This window comes from Carcharhinus amblyrhynchos, chromosome 5 (genome assembly GCF_965287045.1).
Source record: "Carcharhinus amblyrhynchos chromosome 5, sCarAmb.v2.hapA, whole genome shotgun sequence".
Lineage (NCBI taxonomy): Eukaryota > Metazoa > Chordata > Chondrichthyes > Carcharhiniformes > Carcharhinidae > Carcharhinus > Carcharhinus amblyrhynchos.
The window spans coordinates 1,733,579-1,756,771 of NC_137328.1; the positions used below are offsets into that span (position 1 = coordinate 1,733,579).

Here is a 23,193-nt window from a genome sequence, read left to right on the forward strand (position 1 = left end):
TGGATATCTCAGGAGGAAGTTGAGATGGATCATCCATTCCAACTGAAGACTATAGCGAAATACTACAATCTTTATCGTTTTTACTGTTGTGCTGAGTTCTCCCATCATCAAGGATGGGATATTTGTGGAACCTCCTCCTCCTCAGTTTGGGTTCTGCCAGAGCCACTCACTCCTGACCTCACTGCAGCCTTGATCCAAACATGGAAAAAAAGAGCTGAACTCCAGAAGTGAGGTGAGAGTCACAGACCTGGACATCAAGACTGCATTTAACTGAGTGCAGCAACAAGGAGACCTAGAAAATCTGAAATCAATGGCAATCAGGGGGAAACGTTCCACTGGCACAAAGGAAGATGGTTGTGGTTGTTGGATGTCAGTCATCTCAGCTTTCAGACATCATTGCAGGAGTTCCTCAGGGTAGTGTCCCAGGCCCAATCATTTCTAGTCACTTCATCTGTGAACTTCCCACACCAAAAGGTCAGAAGCGGTGATGTTTGTGGATGATTGCATAGTGTTCAGCACCATTCATGATTCCTCAGATAGTGAAGCCATCTTTGTCCATGTACATCAAGATCTGGATAACATTCAAGTTTTCACCAATAAATGGCAAGTAATATTCACTTCACACAAGTGGCAGGCAATAACCATCTTCCCTTGACATTCAATGGCATTCCCACCACCAAATCACCCACTATCAATATCTTGGGGGTGGGGAAGGTACCAATGACCAGAAATTGAACTGAGTCAGCCATTTAATACTGTGGCTACAAGACCAGGTCAGAAGCTTGGAATTATGTGGAGAGTAACTCACGTGTTAACTCTCCAGGGTTTGTCCACCATTAGCAAGGCACAGATTAGGAGTGTGGCGGAATGCTCCCCACTTGCCTGGCAAAGTGCAGCTCCAACAACATTGAAGAAGTGAAACACCATTCAGGACCAAGCAGCCTGCTTCATTGGCACACCTTCTATAAACATTCATTCCTTCCCTACTGACTCTCATTTGCAGCAGTGTGTGCCATCTATAAGATGCACTGCAACAACTCATCAAGCCTCCTTCAACAGCCCCTTCCAAAGCAGTAATCTTAATCACCTATATATACAAGGGTGTAGACACACGGGAATCTGCCTCCAAGCCACACAGATCCTTCACTGTTGCTGGGTCAAAATCATGAAACTGCTTCCCTAACAATACTGTGGATATACCTACACCACACGGATTGCAGGGCTTCAAAAAGAAAGCTCACTACCATCATCTCAAGGGGCAGTTAGGAACAGGCAATAAATGGGGGCCGATCCAGTGACACCCACATCCTGTGAAAGGTAGATTTTAAATTTTCACTGACAAGCAGCAAACCTAGAGATCCACAACTAAATTAATAACAGAGGCAGTTCCAGGTTAAATCATTGGAAACTCCTGAGGAAAAAAAAAATCAATTTTAACCTCCAAATCCACGTGTTTCCCAACTGGAAACCATAGATGAACTGGGATATCCCTTGCCTGAAGTCTAGGTCTGAAGCATTTAAGTCAGGCGGCCCTAACCAATACATGAAAGCCAGATATGATCTATGGAGATCCAAAGATGCAAAAAGACAGTACTGGACCAAGCTAGAATCCCAGGCTAGACACACAGACACCTAACGACTATGGAAAGGTCTGCAAGACATAACAGGCTACAAAATGAAGGCAGATAAAAATCATCGGCTCCAATGCACCCTTCCCCGATGAGCTCAACACATACTATGCAAGAAGTCAAAGACAGCACTGCCTCCATCCCAGAAGAACCTGTATCCAAGGTCACCACTGCCAATGTCTGAGCAGCCTTCTCAAAAGTCAACCCATGGAAGGCAACTGGCCCAGATGGGGTACCCAGATGAGCTCTCAGGTCCTGCACGGACCAGCTGGCGGAGGTATTCGCAGACATCTTTAACCTGTCTTTAGACCAATCTGAGGTCCCTAACTGCTTCAAGATGATGACCATCATTCCAGTACCAAAGAAAAGCCAGGCACAGTGTGCCTGCATGACTAGTATCTGGTGGCTCTGACATCCATCATTATGAAGTGCTTCTAAAGGTTAGTCATGGCACAAATCAATTCCTGCCTCTCAAACTGCCTGAATTACCACAACAGGTGCCATCTTTGTGGCCCTACGCTCAATGCTGGAGCATTTAGATAACAGGCCTCTATTCATGGACTACAGCTCAGCCTTTAACACCGTTATTCCTATGAGATTCATCTCCAAACTTTGTGGCCTGGGGCTCAACTCCTCTCTTTACAACTAGATCCTAGACTTCCTAACCCACAGACTGCAGTCAATAAGTATAGGCAACAACACCAGAAGTAATGGTGTTAAAGGCTGAGCTGTGGTCTATGAATAAGAACCTGACATCGGTATCCTTGCCATAGTCGGCGGGAGTCTGTGTGGCTAGCCTGGGATTCTAGCTTGGTCCGTCTTCTTGAACAACACCTCCTTCACGACCATCCTCAACAGCGATGCTCTGCAAGGCATGTTCTCAGTCCTTTACTATACTCCTTATACACCTTTGACTGTGTGGGAAAATTCCCCTCCAATTCGATTTTCAAGTTTGCTGTTGACCCCATCATTGTTTGAGGTTGGACCTCAAACAATGACAAGACACAGTAGAGGAATGAGATAGAGAATCTGGTGAACTAGCACAACGACAATAATCTCTCCCTCATCGGTCATTGTCATCGAATTCAGGAAGCGTAAAAGAGAACATGTCCGTCAATGGGGATGAAACAGAAATGGTCAAGAGCTTAAGTGTTTTGGTGTCCAGATCATCAACCTGTCCTGATCTGATCTCTCCATGCAGATGTTATGGTTAACTAAGTCCACCAATGCCTCTACTTTCTCACGGCATGGTAGCACAGCGGTTAGCACTGCTGCTTCACAGCTCCAGGGTCCTCGGTTCAATGCCTGGCTCGGGTCACTGTCTGTGTGGGAGACAGAGGGGAACCGGTGGATGTGGTGTTTCTCAATTTTCAAAAGGCGTTTGATAAGGTGCCGCACAAAAGGTTGCTTCAGAAGGTTAGGGGGCATGGAGTTGGGGGTAAGGTGTTAGCGTGGATAGAGGATTGGTTGTCTAATAGGAGGCAGAAAGTTGGCATCAATGGGTGCTATTCTGATTGGCGGTTGGTGACTAGTGGAGTGCCGCAGGGATCGGTGCTGGGGCCTCAGCTATTTACCATTTATATAGATGATCTGGAGGAGGGGGCTGAGTGTACAGGGTAACTAAATTTGCTGATGACAGGAAGATGAGTGGAAAAGCAAATTGTGCAGAAGGTGTGGAAAGTCTGCAGAGGGATCTGGATAGACTGAGCGAGTGGGCGAGGACCTGGCAGATGGAGTACAATGTTAGCAAGTGTGAGGTTATCCACTTTGGCAGAAATAATAGTAACAGGGATTACTATTTAAAGGGTGAAAAGCTGCAGCATGCTACGGTGCAGAGGGACCTCGGGGTCCTTGTGCATGAGTCACAAAAACCCAGTCTGCAGGTGCAGCAGGTGATCAAGAAGGCGAATGGAATGCTGGCCTTTATAGCGAGGGGGATAGAATATAAAAGCAGAGAGGTCTTGCTGCAACCGTACAGGGCACTGGTGAGGCCGCAGCTGGAGTACTGTGTGCAGTTTTGGTCGCCGCACTTGTGCAAGGATATTTTGGCCTTGGAGGGAGTGCAGAGGAAGTTCACTAGGCTGATTCCGGAGATGAGGGGGTTAGACTATGAAGAGAGACTGAATAGACTGGGTCTGTACTCGCTGGAGTTTAGAAGAATGAGGGGGGATCTTATAGAGACGTATAAGATAATGAAAGGGATGGATAGGGTAGAGGTAGAGAGATTCTTCCCGCTCAGAAAGGACAGCAGGACTAGAGGGCACAGCCTCAAGATAAGGGGGGGTGCAGTTTAGAACGGAGTTGAGGAGGAACTTCTTCACTCAAAGGGTGGTGAATCTCTGGAATTCTCTGCCCGTTGAAGTGGTGGAGGCTACCTCACTAAATATATTTAAGTCACGGGTAGATAGGTTTTTGACAGACAAGGGAATTAAGGGCTATGGGGAGAAAGCGGAAAAGTGGAACTGATCCACTTCAGATCAGCCATGATCTTATTGAATGGCAGGGCAGGCTCGAAGGGCTAGATGGCCTACTCCTGCTCCTATTTCTTATGTTCTTATGTGTGGAGTTTGCACATTCTCCTCACGTCTGCGTGGGTTTCCTCCGGGTACTCTGGTTTCTTCCCACAGTCCAAAGATGTGCGGGTTAGATTAACTGGCCATGTTAAGAAATTGCCTCTTGGTGTCCAGGGATGTGTAGGTTAGAGGGATTAGTGGGTATAGTATATAGGGATATGGGGTAGGGCCTGGGTGGGATTGTGTTCAGTGCAGACTTGATGGGCCAAAGGGCCTCTTTCTGCACTGTAGGATTCTATGATTCTACGGTTCTATGATGATTCAAAATTTGGCTACAATTCTCGCCAACTTTTACAGATACACCACACAGAAAGCATTCTTTCTGGTTGTATCATAGCTTGGTATGGCTCCTGCTCTGTCTAAGACCGCAGTGTGAATGAAGCCCAGTATATCACTCAAACCAGCCTACCATTCATTGGCACTGTCAACATTTCCCATTACCTTGGAAAGCAGCCAGCATAATCAAGAATCCCAAGCACCCTGGACATACTCTCTTCGACCATCTTCCATTGGAAAAAGTATACAAAAAGTCTGAGATCACGTACCAACCAACTCAAAACCAGCTTCTTCCCTACTGCCAGTCTTTTGAATGGATCTACCTCGTAATTAAGTTAATCTTTCTCTACACCCTTGCTATGACTGTTACACCACATCCTGCATTCTCTCCTTTTCTTCCATATGAACAGTTGCATAGCACGCAAGAAACAATGCTTTCCACTGCATCCTAACACACATGACAATAATAAATCAAGTCAAAACCAGAGTAGATTAATTAAGCTTCCACTGTATTAAGATATTCAAGGAACAGACTCCCAATGTACAATCTATCAAAGTTGCAAACTTCTCATTTTTTCCCCACTCATGATAGTTATACACTATATACACTGTATCTTGCTGCTGACCAGAAAGGCATCAGGAATTGTTGCACATTGCCGGGTCAAAATGGGGCACACCCTTCTCAACAGCGGCCACTGAGCAAAAGCTTCTGATGTCTTTCAGTCAGCAAGTGATTACATTTGTACCCAACCCCTGGGCAATGACCTAGAGTTTGAAAGAGTTTAAAATCAAGAACTGAACATGGACTGGCACATGCCTCCAACCCGTTCGGCTCCGGGTTAAAAGGCACCCAGCGGCTTTGAAAGAACAACGGCTGCATTTACAGGAGTTAGACCCCAGACACAGACCACAAATTAACTGGTCTCAATCCATAATAAATCAAACCATGAAAATAAACAAAATAAATGGGTTATTAAAATTTTTTGAATGCTATTTTTCCCATCAGCATTTCAAGATTTTGTGCAGGGAGATGCTACACAGCCTGGATAGCTCCTTTGGTAAATAATGGGACTTTCAATTCCAGGGTCATTGATTGAATCCAACATGTAATGAATTTTGTTTCAAATATTTAAGAGCAATTTATCAGGCAAGGTTTTCTGTTCAGTTATCCAGTTTGCATCAGTCCGAAGAGGAGGAGAAAATTTTACAAAATTATGGCAGGCTGGCATTCAGCAAGGAGAATGATCAGAAACATGAGTCACAATAACTTCGACCAAGATAAAATACAGAAATAGACCATCCAAGCCCAAAAGGTCAACAACGGTATTTATGCTGCAAACAAGCCTCCTCCCACCTGACATCATCGAGCCCCATCAGCTTATCCTTCTGGTCCTTTCTCCAATATATGTTCATCTAACTTCTGCTTAAATGTATCTGTGCTATTCACCTCAACCACTCCCTCTGGTACCAAGTTTCTCATTCTCACCACTCTCTGGGTAAAAAAGTTCTTCCTGAATTTCTATTGTTACTAATAAATCCAATCTTATATTCATGACCTTTGATCCAATGAGAAAAGGATGGTAGAGAAACAAAAGGAATTTAAGGAGGCAGCTCCAGAGTAAGGGCATAGCTGTCAAGCGTGTAGCAATGGAACTGACGGATGCACAGGAGACCAGATGCAGAGGAATGCAGAATTCTTGCTGTGCTTCAAAGCTAGAAAATGTGGAGATTAGGAGAATTTTAAATTTGGTCGTTTAAGAGACTCAAAAACATAATATGACCGACAGAGATACAGTGGAAAGAAACAGCGCTGTCAGGAAAGTTGTTACTTATTGGCACAGATAGAACTTAATTACAAAATGCTCTGTCACCACCAGAACATTTAATTTGTGACGTTCATATTAGACACAAGTCATTCACTTTTACATTGTTATGACAATACAATGAAAAGGACTTTATTGTTCACCTTCTTTTTGGATGTACATTGGTGAATGTAACCTCAGCATGAGCCTTGACAGTTAGTACGCTGAACCCTATGTTCTGAGTTCATCACATTTTGAATTTTATTCCTGCGAGACTCATCTCCAAACTTTGTGGCTTGGGCAAATTGTACCATAAGTAATATTCCTTGTTGGGCTTTTTCTCATACATGCCAGAAAATCACCTCAAAGGCATGACCTGCCACTGTTTAAAAGGTGCAACAGTGCATTTGTGGAGAAAGGAATGCCATATTGTTGCAATACATTAAATATGCATGGCACGAACAGTTACTTGCCTCCTGCCCACTACTCACAACAGTCCAATTCTACACAAGAGTAGCACAGGTGCCTCAGTCTGAGAGGATTTCAAGACCAAGGTTGAGGAGCGTGAGTGGCTGATCGAACACAAACCGAAAAGGAGAAATCCATAGAATCCCCACAGCACTAAAGGAGGCCATTCAGCCCATCAAGTCTGCACTGACTCCAAAACAGCATCTTATCCAGGTCTATCCCCTGCCCTATTCCTGTAACCCCACACATTTACCATGGTTATTCTGCCTAAGGTAGTGCACTAGAAAGCTTTAGATTGGCTAGGAGGGAGTTGAAGAGTGAATTAAGAAGGGCTAAAAGAGGACATGAGAAGACTTTGGCTGATAGGATTAAGGAGAATCCTAAGGCGTTCTATAGGTATGTTAAGAACAGAAGGTTGGTTAGGGCAAGATTAGGGCCAGTTACAGACAGCAGAGGGAAGTTGTGTGTGGAACCGGAAGAGATTGGTGAGGCATTGAACCAATATTTCTCTTCGGTGTTCACGCAGGGGGACATGAATGTAGCTGAGGAGAACACTGGGTTGCAGGGGTGTAAACTAGACAGTATTGCAGTTGATAAGGGGGATGTGCTGGATATTCTTGAGGGTTTGAAAATAGATAAGTCCCCTGGTCCGGACAGGATTTACCCTAGGATTCTCTGGGAGGCAAGAGAGGTGATTGCAGAGCCTCTGGCTCTGATCTTCAGGTCGTCGTTGGTCTCAGGTATAGTACCGGAAGATTGGAGGATAGCAAATGTTGTCCCGTTGTTTAAGAAGGGGAACAGAGACTTCCCCGGGAATTATAGACCGGTGAGTCTTACTTCTGTTGTGGGCAAGGTTTTAGAAAAAATTATTAGGGATAGGATTTATAGTTATTTGGAGAGTAATGAATTGATTGGAGATAGCCAGCATGGTTTTGTAGCGGGTAGGTCGTGCCTTACTAACCTTATTGAGTTTTTTGAGAAAGTGACCAAAGAGGTGGATGGGGGAAAGGCAGTTGACGTGGTATACATGGATTTTAGTTAGGCGTTTGATAAGGTTCACCATGGTAGGCTTCTGCAGAAAATGCGGATGTATAGGATTGAGGGTAATCTAGGAAATTGGATCAGGAATTGGCTAGCAGATAGGAGACAGAGGGTGGTGGTTGATGGTAAATATTCGTCATGGAGTTCAGTTATGAGTGGTGTGCCTCAGGGATCTGTTTTGGGCCACTGCTGTTTGTAATTTTTATTAATGATCTGGATGAGGGCGTAGTTGGGTGGATTAGTAAATTTGCTGATGACACCAAAGTCGGAGGTGTGGTAGATTGTGAGAAAGGGTGTCGTAGTTTGCAGGGTGACTTAGACAGGTTGCAGAGCTGGGCCGAGAGGTGGCGGATGGAGTTTAATGTGGAGAAGTGTGAGGTAATTCACTTTGGTAGGAATAACAGATGTGTCGAGTATAGGGCTAACGGGAGGACTCTAAATAGTGTGGATGAACAGAGGGATCTAGGTGTATGTGTACATAGATCCCTGAAAGTAGGGAATCAAGTAGATAAGGTTGTTAAGAAGGCATACGGTGTCTTGGCATTTATTGGTAGGGGGATTGAATTTAGGAGTCGCAGCGTCATGATGCAACTGTACACAACTCTGGTGCGGCCGCACTTGGAGTATTGTGTGCAGTTCTGGTCCCCACATTATAGGAAGGATGTGGAGGCTTTGGCGAGGGTGCAGAGGAGGTTTACCAGGATGTTGCCTGGTATGGAGGGGAGGTCCTATGAGGAGAGACTGAGGGATTTGGGGTTGTTTTCGCTAGAAAGAAGGCGGCTAAGAGGGGATCTTATTGAAACATATAAGATGATTAGAGGTTTAGATAGGGTGGATAGTGATAGCCTTTTTCCTCGGATGGAGAAAGCTAGCACGAGGGGGCATGGCTTTAAATTAAGGGGGGGTAGTTATAGGATGGATGTCAGGGGTAGGTTCTTTACCCAGAGGGTGGTGAGGGATTGGAATGCCCTGCCTGCTGCAGTTGTAAATGCGTCTAGTTTGGGGGCGTTTAAGAGATCCGTGGATAGGTTTATGGATGAAAAGGGATTGGTTTAGGTTAGAGGGTCATTGTTTTTTAACTGGTCGGCGCAACATCGTGGGCCGAAGGGCCTGTTCTGCGCTGTAATGTTCTATGTTCTAACCTAGACAACTTTGGATACAAAGGGGCAATTTACTATGGTCAATCCACCTAACCTGCACATCTTGGACTGTGGGAAGAAACTGGAGCACACGGAGGAAACCTGCGCAGACATGTCTGTGTGGAGACTGCACAGTCACCAAGGCCAGAATTGAACTCAGGTCCCTGGTCTGTGCTGCCATGCAATTTATAACTGAAGAGCTACATCTCAGCTATGAACAATCTCCATTTTACTTTTCAAAGAGCAATGCTTTACAAACATCAAAGTCTCTGTTGTAGAATGTATTTGCAAACATGTCGTCTAAGGCGCAGATCACTACAACCTGTATATGCGCTGTACCCAAACAGAGAATCAAAACAACAAAGAGAGTAGAAAGCCCAGTGGAATTTTCAGCAGAATTTTCCATGGCAAAAGCATGAAGCCAAATATTTTAGCAATGATGAACTCTCAGACTACGAGCGTAAAGTCCTTGTTCTTCAATGTCTCTTTCTCCTTGAACAGGCTTGGAGATTGCTATTTTTAGGAGCTTCACTAATTTCACTGCTACCAGTTTTTCAATGCTGCAGATCATGTTGAGATGATGTCAACTTGCAGGGACAAGAATGGCCACGTTATTGTTTCACTCTTAGATAACACATTAGTACTTTTCTGCTGCCAGCCATCGATAATTGCATATGTGAAAAAGCAAACAGGAATTTGGTACCAAACAGGCACTTAGATAATACAGCATATCAAAGGGGGAGAACTGTGGTGGCACACAAGAGTGAGATAAACAGATCACATATAGAGATGTAAGAATTGTCTGGACTTCAATTGTGCTGTGTCCAGAGAGTATCCTTAGTATGGTATTGATTACATTATCACCAGCTGCCAGAAGTTATGATTTGCTTGGTGATTTCACAGGAGCTGGAAAATATGTCACTGAAGCTAAAAGAAAACCCAACTAATACAACTGGTACAGGAGCAGTTTGGGGCATTGAGTTCAATGGAAAGTAACAATGGGAAGGGATACAATGGGTGGCCCAACCAACTTCACTCATTCTACACAACACTCAAAAGTTAAAATTATTCCCGTTGGATAATGCAAAAACTGTAATCAAAGGTATTCAAAAAGCTGTTTTCTTTTTAAAAAGAAAGTGCATCTGTTGCAATAATAGCTAATACCAGTACTTTTTAAAAATCCAACTGTGATGAGTCAGTCCCTGCTTTACTGTGACACAATGGTGGGGTCAGTCACATGCTGTACTTGGACGTCGAGTGGCAGATCATCAGTTAGACGCCACAGCTTGCGATTTATTTTCTCTGACAGTTCATTCTTCTTTCTGTCAAACTATTCCCTTCTGCTTTCACTAGAGCCACCCTCCGAGTCTCCTCTCTGCTTACTCTGGCACTGTTTCACAACTAAGAACATTCCTGAGCCAAAGCCTGCTGTGTCAATCCCTCTGCACTGCTGGGGATCATGTGACATTTATCTTCATTGGTAACAATTCACCGTGGGTTACATGTTCCTCGTTACTTTGAAGCTTCTTGTTTTGGCCTTGGCAGAATTTTCATAAAGTATTCGCTATACTATTACATGCTCCTGATGCAGATGGATCAAAAGGTTTTTAGAGAAATTAGAAATGAATTATTTTCTTAGTTATCAAAAGTTTGCAATACCCTCTGAAATTCTCACATGAACAGAAACAACTTAATTTTACCCCTTGAAACACAGGAACAAGTGCAATATTTGAGCTGCTCGATTCACTGTCACGTAAAGGCATTGGGTCACTTTACATGCTAATGTGGTAACTGTCATTTTACAATACGTATTTCAAAAGAATGTGCATCATCAATATTCTATTCTTAAACATGCACTTACAATCACGTATGCAACCTGTTGAGCAAATGGACAATGAAGCATTAAATATTTCTTCTGCCTCCACTCCACAAAATAAGCATTAGAATCCAGTGAGATGATCTTAAAAGGTCTAAATTGATGGTGTGTTCCTGTAATAATGTTTGCTTTTCCAGGATTAAACACTAAAGCCACATTTTATGTTGTTTCCTCAGACACCATAGGTATCTGCAAAGCTGTCAATCCTGGACTCCCCGTGGTCACTGAAATCTCCCATGACCTTTGTAATGAGTGGGTAGCACATACTGCTGCAGGCCAAGGGCTGTATCTTAGGCACCAAACAGTGCAAGTGTTACCTCATTAGATGTGTCTTCTAGCCTGCTCTGGTAATCTGTCAAGGTATGTCTCAAATTCTCAAGGACGACAGAGGGGCTTAAGGGTTTTTCTTTGTCCTTGCGACTGCCTAAAGGAAGAAATGGTAAGACAATAAAGCTTTTAAATATTGTATTATAATACCACAGCTAGAAAATAGATACTATGCCTAAAACCACTAAATTTCACAAGCAACCTACAGAATGAGTCAATATCAGTCTCTATCAGTACACTTATAGATTTACTGAACAGGGAGATATTGCATGCTTAATGAGGTCTGAAGTTATGGAGAGCTTACGGTATAACAAGAATTGCACAATAAGCAAAACAGAAATAGTCTAATGTTTAAATTGTCATGTTTTCAATACACTAATCTAGAATCTATGCATTTTCTCATTTCCACCTTTCAGTTATTCACCAAAAAAATGTAAAGTTTCTATGTTAACGTCACTCTGAAACTACTAGAAATGATATAACTCTAATTAGATTCATATAATTTGCATCAATAGGATCAGATATGTATTATATCACATCACTGATTAGCAATGTTAAAACTTTGCATTGTTAATGTTTAGAATTAACCTGATGAGCAACAGTTACTTTTCAGGAATGGGGCACCAAAAAATTGTTTTGACTGTGCAACGGTCAGAGGAAGTTACGACTTTGTGTGATTTTGGCATAAACCAAATTTTTAATCAAATACTTGCTCTTTTCCGGGTCACGTAATATTGAGGAAATTTATGTAAACAATGTGGCACATGAACAAATTTGGAAAAAAATGTCAAAGGCAACTCTTCTCCCCCACCTTGTATTTTTAAAATGCTTTTAACAAAGTAAAATATCCAGAGCGTAAGCATGTGCAGCTTTTCAAACAAAATTTGACACAAGGCTCATAAAGAGATACTATGGCCAATAGCTAAGTTTTAAGGAAGAACCTTAAAGGAGGAAAAAAACATAGGGAGGCCAGAGAGTTTTAGGGAGCACATTCAGGAAGTAGCAGCTGAAAATACAACCACCAAGAGTGACGCAATTAAAAATCGGGGATGCACGAGATGGCAGAATTGGTGAAGCAATTTTAAGGCAGGAGGAGACTACAGAGATAGGAAGGGACAAAGCCAAGGAAATATGGCTGAAAATTTTAAAAATCAGAGCAGCTTGCAGTGTGTTGGAATAATCAAATTTAGAGAGTTAACAAAGGCATGGGTGATGGTTTCAGCATCAGATATGCTGAGACAGCCCAACTGTAACACTATGTTTCAGTCTTGGGAATAGAATGTTTTAGTGATGCAGTGGAAACATGGTCAGAGTTCTCATCTCAGCATCAAATACAACACCCATGTTGCGACAGTTCTATTTCGCTTCAGAAAATTGCCAGGGAGTGGGGTTGGAGACAGCAGCTAGAGAATGGAGTTTGTGGTGGGGACTAAAAACAATGATTCTGGTCTTCCCAATACTTTGATTAATGAACTTTGATCTCCCAAATATGCATGGGGGAAACGCACAGATATCATTTCAGGAAGTAGTTTTCAAATCTCTTCAGTAAACTATCTCAGTTGAGATTTCAGAATGAAATCACTGTTTCTTTCGAGTTTTATTCATTCAACTAGAACTTCCTTCCTAGCTGCACTGTGTGTGCCTACACGTCAGGAACTACAGTGGCTTAGGAAGGCAGCTCACCACCACTTTTTCAAGGGCAACCAGGGATGGGCAATAAATCCTGGCCTAGCCAGTGAAGCCCCATCCCATGGATGTATTTTTAAAAAATTCTGAATACACCTCCTCGTAAAATTCACTACTCTTGACTTCATTCAGCACCAGTCATTTTAGAAACATAGAAAAACTACAGCACAAACAGGCCCTTCGGCTCACAAGTTGCGCCGAATATGTCCCTACCTACTGGGCATACCTATAACCCTCTATCCTGCTAAGTTTCATGTACTTATCCAAAAGTCTCTTAAAAGACCATATCGAATCCGCCTCCACCTCCGCTGCCGGCAGCTGATTCCACGCACCCACCACCCTCTGAGTGAAAAACTTACCGCTGACTTCTCCTCTTACCTACTCCCCAGCACCCTAAGCCCGTATCTTCTTGTGGCAACCATTTCAGCAGCGGGAAAAAGCCTCTGAGAATCCACTCGATCAATACCTCTCATCATCTTATACACCTCTATCAGGTCACCCCTCATCCTTCATCTCTCAAGAAGCAAAGACCAAGCTCTCTCAACCTATCCTCATAAGGCATGCCACACAATCCAGGCAACAATTTTAGTAATTTTGGAAATTTCCTTCAAGTTTGTTCCAAATCCCATCTCAATTAAAAGCCAGAGGAAATACAGATAGCAAGTTTAAAACAAAAAGGCTCAAGTAGGTTGTTAATGCAGAGATTTCCAATCTGTAGATTGCAACCCCCAGTGGGGTCACAGGATGAGATTTTCAGGTTGAGAGTTCAGAGGCAGACTGATTTCCAACAGGCTGCAAGATGCTTTTAAATCCTCATTCTCTTTTTTGTTGATGGGTGGGGCTAATGGATTGATCACTGAGACCCCATAGCTGCTGCTGCAAAAAAGCAGATGGTCATTTGACTTTTAAAGAAACCTCTTCATCAACTGTCCCCAAGCTCAAGACCCATTCCACTATCAGGTCCAGAACTAAAGTCCATCCCCTTCCATCCCACCACCACACCCCCACCCCTGTCAACTATTCTCGTACCACCCCATATTTTCACTATGGTGTCACATTAAATCTGAGCCATTAAGATGGAGCTACGTTGGGAAAAAATTTGGAAAGCACTATGTTAACAGTTAAATTGCACATGTCACCAAGCAAAACAAAAATCCATAATTCTTATGCCTATATTAAAGTATGCATATATCTGCAAAAATCTGAAATGGGTATCTAGGTCCAATTCTGCCACCTGCACCAGAGGGACAAAAGTTAATTGGCGTGAACAAACTCCAAATGTACAAGAAAATCATTCTTCTGAAACCCTTCCTCAGTCTACACAACCATCTGTTTGATGAATTAAAGGCCTGGATTTTGCTGCAGAAGTTATCAGGCTATCAGCACTCATTATTGAAAAGTGAGCTGACCATAAGTCAATGACCATAAGGGTAGTTAAATGCAGTAATCAGAAAGTTGTCAGAGTTGCCTTATGTCTTCAGCTGTTTATCGATATCTCACCAAGAGACTCACCATTGGAATGGATGAAAGGGAGAAAGGTTGTGCAACTTGCATGGTAAATTGCCATGAAACTAAAAAGTTAGGTCCATTCCACTGAATGTGAATTTTAAAATGACATAATCCAGTGAAATCCAAGCCAATTCCTAATGGAGCTGCAAATATGGTTTCACAGTCATAAGCCAGTAGTTCTAGGAACAGCAATAATAGTGAGACACTACTGGGATTTGTGGAGGAAGAGAAAGAGGACATACAATTCTTTCTTGTTTTTAATTGTCAAAATTAGAGAATTAAACTTACTCTGCTATTTAAAAAAAAGCTATCTCAAAAGGCTAGATGACAATTAAAATCTCAGAGATAGTGGGCATTTCAATTAAAATATCGTGGAGCTGGTTAGGTGCATTGACCCGAACAGACACCACAGTGTGGCGACTAGAGGAATTTCACAGTAACTTCTTTGCAGTGTTATGTAAGCCTTACTTGTGACTAATAAATAAACTTTACTTTTGGTATTCAACTTCACAGAATTAAAGTTATAAATAAAAGACTTGACTAAATAAACTAAATTAGGGATAACAAAATAAGAATAATCTATAAATATAGTGGGACCTAATTTTAAAAAAAGACTTACCTTCATTGAGCATCCAAAGACAGGATACCACCAGGGTTGAAACCAAGGTTAAAAGTACAAAACAAATCAGGAAGGAATGAGCTGAAGACAATAGCAAGAGGAAAAGAATGAAGAGATAAATTCCACAATAGAGAGATCGTAAGGAAAAATTGTGTTGGAGTGCAATGAATCTTGCTTTAAAAAAAAACACCATGTATTTTTGCATCTTGAAAGGAGGAAATATATACTTGGAGTGCAAAATATAGGAGCACTAGACATTGCACTGTTTACAATATTTTGTTACCTCCAAATTGTTTTTAATCAAATATGTCTTCAATTATTGACAGGAGCACCGACCATAATAAAGACAACAAATGTGACAGAACATAGTAAAAGGCCAAAGGGAAAAGTGGAATTTCCCATCAGATAAGTTTTTTTCCATGTCTAAGAGAGATGCCAGATATAGGTGAGTGATAGTGTATTAGACAAACCTGGGTTTTTTTGGATTTCAGATTGACAAAGTGGTAATTGGCCTGAAAGATGAAACCAAGTCATCTAGAGGTCTTTCAACAGTAAGGTGAGAGATCTCCCATCAAAAATTAAAATTCATTCTAATGTTTTATGTCCTTCCATGGACTCAGCCCTATCCTATGACAGTAATATCCTTCAGTTCTACTGCACCTGGTCTCTCCAATCCTTAAGCATGTCCCCTCACTCCACCAGCAGCATCTGTACCTTCAGCTGCCTAGACCCCACACTCCATGAAAACACAATTTTCACGTCTTCTCTCTTTCTTTCAGACTTTTCTCCATATTCATTTCTTTGGTCAAGCTTCTGGCCATCTGCCCTAATCATCCGTTTTTCTAAGTTAAAGATCCCAAATGATTTGATTTATTATTGTCACATGTATTAGCGTAAGTGAAAAGTTTTGTTTCTTACGTGCAATACAAAGCATACCGTTCATAGAGAAGGAAACAAGAGAGTGCAGAATGTAGTGTTACAGTCATAGTTAGGGTGTAGAGAAAGATCAACTTAATGCAAGGTAGGTCCATTCAAAATTTGACAGCAGCAGGGAAGAAGCTGTTCTTGAGACGTGACCTCAGGCTTTTGTATCTTCTTCCCGAGAGAAAGTGGAAGAGAGAGAACGTCTGGGACGCGTGAAGTCCTTAATTATGCTGGCCGCTTTGCCGAGGCAGCAGTAAGTGTATACAGAGTCAATAGATGGGAGGCTGGTTTGTGTGATAGATTGGGCTACATTCACGGCCTTTTGCAGTTCCTTGCAGTCTTGGGCAGAGCAGGAGCCATACTAAGCTGTGATACAACCAGAAATAATACTTTCTATGATGCATCTACAAAAGTTGGTGAGAGTCATAGCTGACACGCCAAATTTCCTTTGGCCTCTGAGAAAGTAGAGATGTTGGTGGGCTTTCTTAATTATAGTGTTGGTATTGGGGAGGGACCAGGACAGGTTTTTGGTGACTTTGACTCAAAAAATTGAAGCTCTTGACCCTTTCTACTTCATCCCTGTCGATGTAGACAGGAGCATGTTCTTCTTTACGCTTCCTAAGGTTGATGATAATCTTCTTCGTTTTGTTGACATTGAGGAAGAGATTATTGTCACCAAATCAGTTCACCAGATTCTCTCCCTCTTTCCTGTACTCTGTCTCATTAGAATACAACCCAGGATGGTGGTGTCCACAAACTTGAAAATCAAAATGGTGTCAGCCTTGGATAATTGGTAGCAACTCCTCTCTGCACAATGTTCCAGATTCAAGCCCAATGAATGCCAGAACCTCAGCTCAAAAACCACGGCTGACACTCCAGGGCAGGACTGAGGGAGTGCTGCATCAAAGGTCCTGTCATTCAGATATGGCATTAAACCAAGGCCCCGTGTGCCTGTTTGCATAGATGTAAAAGATTCCAAGGAACAATTTTGAAGGGCAGGCGAGTTATTCCCAAGTCCTGGCCAATATTCATTCTTCATTCAATATAATAAGAAAAATCTGGTCTCTATCATATGACTGGTTGTGGGATTGTGCAGGGTGTAAATTAGCAGGCATGTGTCCCATATTGTTACAGTGACTACATTTCTATTGAGTGTAAATCACTTTGCAATATTGGGTGGTCATGAAAAGCACTAATGTAATTTTTTTTTCAAGTAATTGCAGCTTGCGCATTTTGTGGATGTGATAAACACAGTAGAACGTAAATTCATTCTTCCTTAAATCCAATGACTCTATTCAGAATGTTTACAGCTTTAAAGATGCAAGCTGTTTTCTTGGGTTTCAGGCTAGCAAGATTGAGCTTTGGCAAAAGGGAAATGGTGATGGATATAGACGACGCTTTCCCGTATAGTGCAACCTCTTTCCTGTCAGCATTTACAGTAATCTTGCAGAGAACATTAGGAATGACCTTGCAACAATGAAAAGTATCATTAATTATTACTAAGAGGAAGGGATATGACTGATGCCTGAAATGATAGGGACAACTTTATCAGTAATTACAAACTTCATCTTAAACCTTAAATGGATAGGGTGCAAAAATTATTTTCAAATGTATTAACATATAGCTTAATTTGACATACAAATAACAGAGAAAAAAATAATTAAATTGAAGACTAGTTGAACACAATATTTACTTATTAAGCTGAGTTGCCAAATAAGAGGTCACAGTGACTTCATATCATCAAGCATTCATAAATGTAGCTGCTGTCCTGGGCTTCACTGCATGGGCTGTATTTTTTTAAAAAAGAACTGCTTGGCACTTTGAACAAACATTCCAACCTTCTAATAAAGAAGAATGCATAACATTCTAGTCTAATTCGTTCATTCCTCTTGAACAGAGAATCCATAGCTTTGAAGCACAAAGATGGGGTAGGCGATGATTCAGTGGTACTATTGCTGGACTATTAATCCAGAAATTCAGCTAATGATCTGGGGACCCGGGTTCAAATCCTGCCATGGTAGATGGTGAAATTTGAATTCAATAAAAAATATCTGGAATTAAGAATCTACAGGTGATCATGAAACCATTGTCGGTTGTCGGAAAAACTCATCTGGTTCACTAATGTCCTTTAGGGAAGGAAATCTGCCGTCCTTACCTGGTCTGGACTACATGTGACTCCAGTGCCTTAGTAATGTGGTTGACTCCCAACTACCCTTGTGCAACTAAGAATGGGCAATATATGCTGGCCAGCCAGCAACACCCATGTCCCATGAATGAATAAAAGAAAAGTCTGTTGAAAGAACCAAAGGTGTACACAAGTGGCATGTATAAACATGAGTCCACTAGAAAATGGTTCCTAAAAGATGGGAAGACCTGGCTGTACAGCAGTCCTCAATCTGTGTCCTTTGTTGGCATCCATACTTATCCTCGTGATATCTAAACAGAGTTAGATGGCTATGAATAAAGAAAAGTACAGCACATGAACAGACTCTTTGGCTGATCATGATGCCCTAATTAAAGAAAAATCCTTCTGCCCTTACTTGGTTCAAATCCCTTTAGACCCTTCCTATTTACATATCTATTCAAATGCCCCTTAAATGTTGCTAATGTGCCTGATTCTATCACCTCCTCTGGCAGCGCATTCCAGGTTAAAAAAAAACCTCACCCCTCAGATCTCCCGTAAACTTTCTCCCTCTCACCTTGAACATGTGTCGCCTTGTAATAACACTTCCATCCTGGGAAAAAGCCTCTGACTATCCACCCTATTTAGGCCTCTCATAATTTTGTAGCCCTCTATCAGGTCTCCCCTCAGCCTCCATCTTTCCAGTGGAAATAATCCTAGTTTATTCAACCTCTCCTCATAGCCAACACCCTCAAGACCAGGCAACATCCTGGTGAAACCTCTGCACTCTCTCCAAAGCTTCCACGCCCTTCTGGTAGCGTTGTGACCAGAACTGCACGCAATACTCTAAATGTGACCTTACCAAGGTTATATAGCTGCGACATGATTTCCTAACTCCTGTACTCACTGCCGCGGCTGATGAAGGCAAGCATACCATATGCCTTCTTAATCACTTTGCCACCTGTGTTGTCCCTTTTAGGGAACTGTGGGCCTGTACGCCTAGATCCCTCTGTAAGTTAATGTTCCTAACGGTTTTGCCATTTACAGTATAATTCACCTAAATTTGATCCTCCAAATGCATCACCTTGCATTTGTCTGGATTAAACTCCAGCTGCCATTTCTGTGCCCAAGTCTCCAATCTATATCCTGTTGTATCCTCTGACAATCCTCGGCACTATTAGCAATTTCACCAATTTTCGTGTCACCAGCAAATTTATTAATCAGATGCCTCATATTTTTCTCCAGATCATTTATATATAGTACAAACAACAGAGATCCCAGCACTGATCCCTGTGGAACACTATTAGCTACAGACCTCCAATCTGTAAAGCCCCCTTCCACTCTGTCTCCTATAACCAAGATGTGGGTATGCCGGCGTTGGACTGGCGTAAACACAGTAAAAAGTCTGACAACACCAGGTTTTAGTCCAACCTATTTATTTGATAATATACTCACAAGCTTTCGAGGGAAGAGGGTGTCCCTCGAAAGCTTGTGAGTATATTATCAAATAAATAGGTTGGACTAAAACCTGGTGTTGTCAGACTTTTTCCTATAACCAAGTCAGTTCTGTATCCATCTAGTTCCTCCACCCCGAATCCCACGTGATTTTAGTTTTTGCATCAGTCTGCCATGTGGAACCTTATCAAACACCTTACTAAAATCCATATAAGCCACATTCACAGCCCTTCCCTCATCAATTATCTTTGTCACTTCTTCAAGAAACTCAGTCAAGCTGGTGATATATGACCTTCCCTGTACAAACCATGCTGCCTGTCACTAACTAGTCCTTTTTTCTTCCAAATGTGCATATATTCTGACTCTCTGTATCTTCGCCAAAAGCTTCCACACCACTGATGTCAGACTCACTGGCCTGTAACTTCCTTTCTTAAACACGGGAACAACATTGAGTATTCTCCAGTCCTCTGGAACCTCACCTGTGGTCAAAGAGGATACGAAGATATCTGTTAAGGTCCAGCTATTTCTCCCCTTGCCTCTCACGGTAACCTCGGACAGATCCCATCTGGCTCCGGGGACTTGTCTACCTTAATGCAATTTAGGATACTCAACACTTCCTCCTATTCTCTCGAGCGTTCACATACTTATTCCTCGCCTCAACATAAGAACATAAGAACATAAGAAATAGGAGCAGGAGTAGGCCATCCAGCCCTTCGAGCCTGCCCCGCCATTCAATAAGATCATGGCTGATCTGTCGCTGCTCAGTTCTACTTTCCCGCCCTCTCCCCATAACCCTTAATCCCCTCTCCTATCAAAAACCCATCAACCCGCTTCTTAAAAATATTTAGCGAGGCAGCCTCCACCACTTCAACGGGCAGAGAATTCCAGAGATTCACCACCCTTTGAGTGAAGAAGTTCCTCCTCAACTCCGTTCTAAACCGCCCCCCTTTTATCTTGAGGCTGTGCCCCCTAGTCCTATTGTCTTTTTTGAGCGGGAAGAGTCTTTCCACCTCTATCCTATCCATCCCATTCATCATCTTATACGTCTCAATGAGATCTCCTCTCATTCTTCTAAACTCTAACGAGTACAAGCCCAGTTTATTCAGCCTCTCCTCATAGCTCAATAGACATCCGTCATGTCCTTCTCCTTGGTGAACACTGATACAAAGTACTCATTAAAGATCCCGCCCACTCCCTGTGGCTCCATGCATGCCTTCCCTCCATTGTCCTTTGGTGGGCCCACTCATTCTCTTGTTACTAATAGATGCACAAAAAGCTTTGAGATTCTGCTTGACTTTGTTTTTCTTCAGTGTTCACTAAGGAGAGAGGCCATGTTTTTGAGGATGAGTGTGTGATACAGTCTGATAGGATGGAGGAGGCAGCTGTTCTGAGGGAGGATGTATTAGCAATTTTGAAAAACCTATGGGTCAATAAGTACCCTGGGCCAGATGGGATACAAGCTAAGATACTTTGGGAGGCGAGGGATGAGATTGCAGAGCCTTTTGCTTTGATTTTGGTCCTCACTGTCCATGGGGATTGTGCCAGAGGACTGGAGAGTAGCGAATATTGTTCTTCTCTTCAAGAAAAAAACAGTAATGACCCTGGTAATTATAGGCCAGTTAGTCTTACTTCAGTGGTCGGTAAGTTAATGGAAAAGATCCTGAGGGATAGGATTTATGACCATTTGGAAAGATGCAGCCTAATCTGGGATAGTCAGCACGGGTCCATGAGGGGCAAGTTTTGCCTCACAAATTTGATTAATTCTTTGAGGAGGTAACTAAGTGTGTAGGTGAAAATAGAGCAGTTGATGTCATATACATGGATTTCAGTAAGGTGTTTGATAAGGTTCCACATGGTAGGCTCATGAAGAAAGTAAGGAGGTGTGGGATAGAAGGAAATTTGGCCAATTGGATAAGTAACTGGCTGTCTCATAGAAGACAGAGGGTGGTGGTGGAGGGAAAATTTTCAGACTGGAGGCCAGTTATCAACGGTGTACCACAGGGATCAGTGCTGAGTCCTCTGCTATTTGTGATTTTTATCAATGACTTGAAAAAGGGGGCTGGAGGGTGGGTTAGTAAATTTGTTGAAGACACCAAGATTGGTGGAGTAGTGAATGAGGTGGAGAGCTCTTGTAGGCTGCAAAGAGACATTGTTAGGATGCAGAGCTGGGCAGAAAAGTGGCAGATGGAGTTTAACCCTGATAAAAGGGCTAGATGGCCTACTCCTGCTCCTATTTCTTATGTTCTTATGTAAGTGCAGTGATTCATTTTGGTAGGACAAACTTGAATGCGGATTACAGGGTCAACAGCAGGGTTCTGAAGAAATTGGAGGTCCACAGATCTCTGAAGCTTGCCACTCAAGTAGATAGAGCTTTGAAGAAGGCTTATAGTGTGTTAGCATTTATTAACAGGGGACTTGAGTTTTAAGAGCTGTGGGATTAAGCTGCAACTATACAGGATCTTGGTGAGACCACATTTGGAATATTGTGTGCAGTTCTCGTCACCTCACTATAAGGATGTGGAAGCATTGGAGAGAGTGCAGAGGAGATTTACCAGGATGCTGCCTGGTCTGGGGGTAGGTCTATGAGGAAAGGTTGAGGGAGCTGGGACTTTTCCCTTTCGAGCGGATGAGGATGAGAGGTGACTTAATAGAAATTTATAAGATCATGAGGGGGATAGATAGAGTGGACATGCAGAGACTATTTTCTCAGGTGGATGCAGCTGTTACTAGGGACATAACTATAAAGTTCATGGTGGGAGATATAGGAGGGATGTCCGAGGTAGGCTCTTTACTTAGAGAGTGGTTGGGGTGTGGAATGCACTGCCTGCTGTGATAGTGGAGTCAGACACTTTAGGAACTTTCAAGCAGCTATTGGATAGGCACATGGAGCACACCAGGATGACAGGGAGTGGGATAGCTTGATCTTGGGTTCAGACATAGCTTGGCACAACATTGTCAGTCAAAGGGCTTGTACTGTGCTGTACTTTCGATGTTCTATGTTTGCTAAAGACATTTTATGGCCCTTTTTAGCCCTCCTAATTCCACATTTAACTCCACATCCTACTTTCACTATACTCAAGAGCTTTGTCAGTTTTTAGATGCCTAGACCTATTGTACGCTTCCTTTTTTCCTTTTTGACTAAGCTTACAGTTTCCTTTGTCATCCATGGTTCCTGAATCCTGCCATTTCTAGCCTTCATTTTTGCAGGGACATGCCGGTCCTGCACTTCAATCAACCGGCCTTTAAAAGCATCCTACATGCCAGACATGGATTTAGCCTCAAAAAGCCGCTCCCAATCCACATTCCCCAGTTCCTGTCTAATTTGGATGTAATTGGCCTTCTCTTAATTAACCACCCTCACTGGAGGGCCACTCTTGTCCTTATCCATGACTACCCAAAATCTTATGCAATTATGCTCTCTAGGCCCAAAATGCTCCCCACTGAAACATCGATCACCTGGCCCAGCTCATTCCCCAATACCAAGTCTAGCATGTTGACTCCCTAGTAGAATTGTCAACATACTGTATCAAAAAGTCAGAAGCCATTTGGTCATCTCATCTGTGTCTTCTTTAAACCCCATCACAGGTAGTTATCGAGGAGAAAACATGGCTGACTGCCACTTGCATAGTTATAAACCAGCTGCTGATTAAAAAGAACAATTGATGTTTCATAGCTTCTTGGTGAATAAAAATACTTCAGAGCTTAATTAGTGATTTAGTTTGACTCAAATTGAGTTTTCTCAAATGAT

General features: G+C 42.5%; 1 protein-coding gene across 3 annotated transcripts in view; it reads right to left on the reverse strand.

The window, feature by feature from the left end:
* ccdc171 (coiled-coil domain containing 171) overlaps positions 1-23,193 on the reverse strand; it is a 218,560-nt gene that overhangs the window by 152,174 nt on the left and 43,193 nt on the right. For all 3 annotated transcript variants that reach the window (XM_080188307.1, XM_080188306.1, XM_080188308.1), the window contains exon 11: positions 11,121-11,227. In XM_080188307.1, coding sequence (XP_080044433.1) covers positions 11,121-11,227 — 107 coding nt within the window. The remainder of the gene's footprint in view (positions 1-11,120; positions 11,228-23,193) is intronic.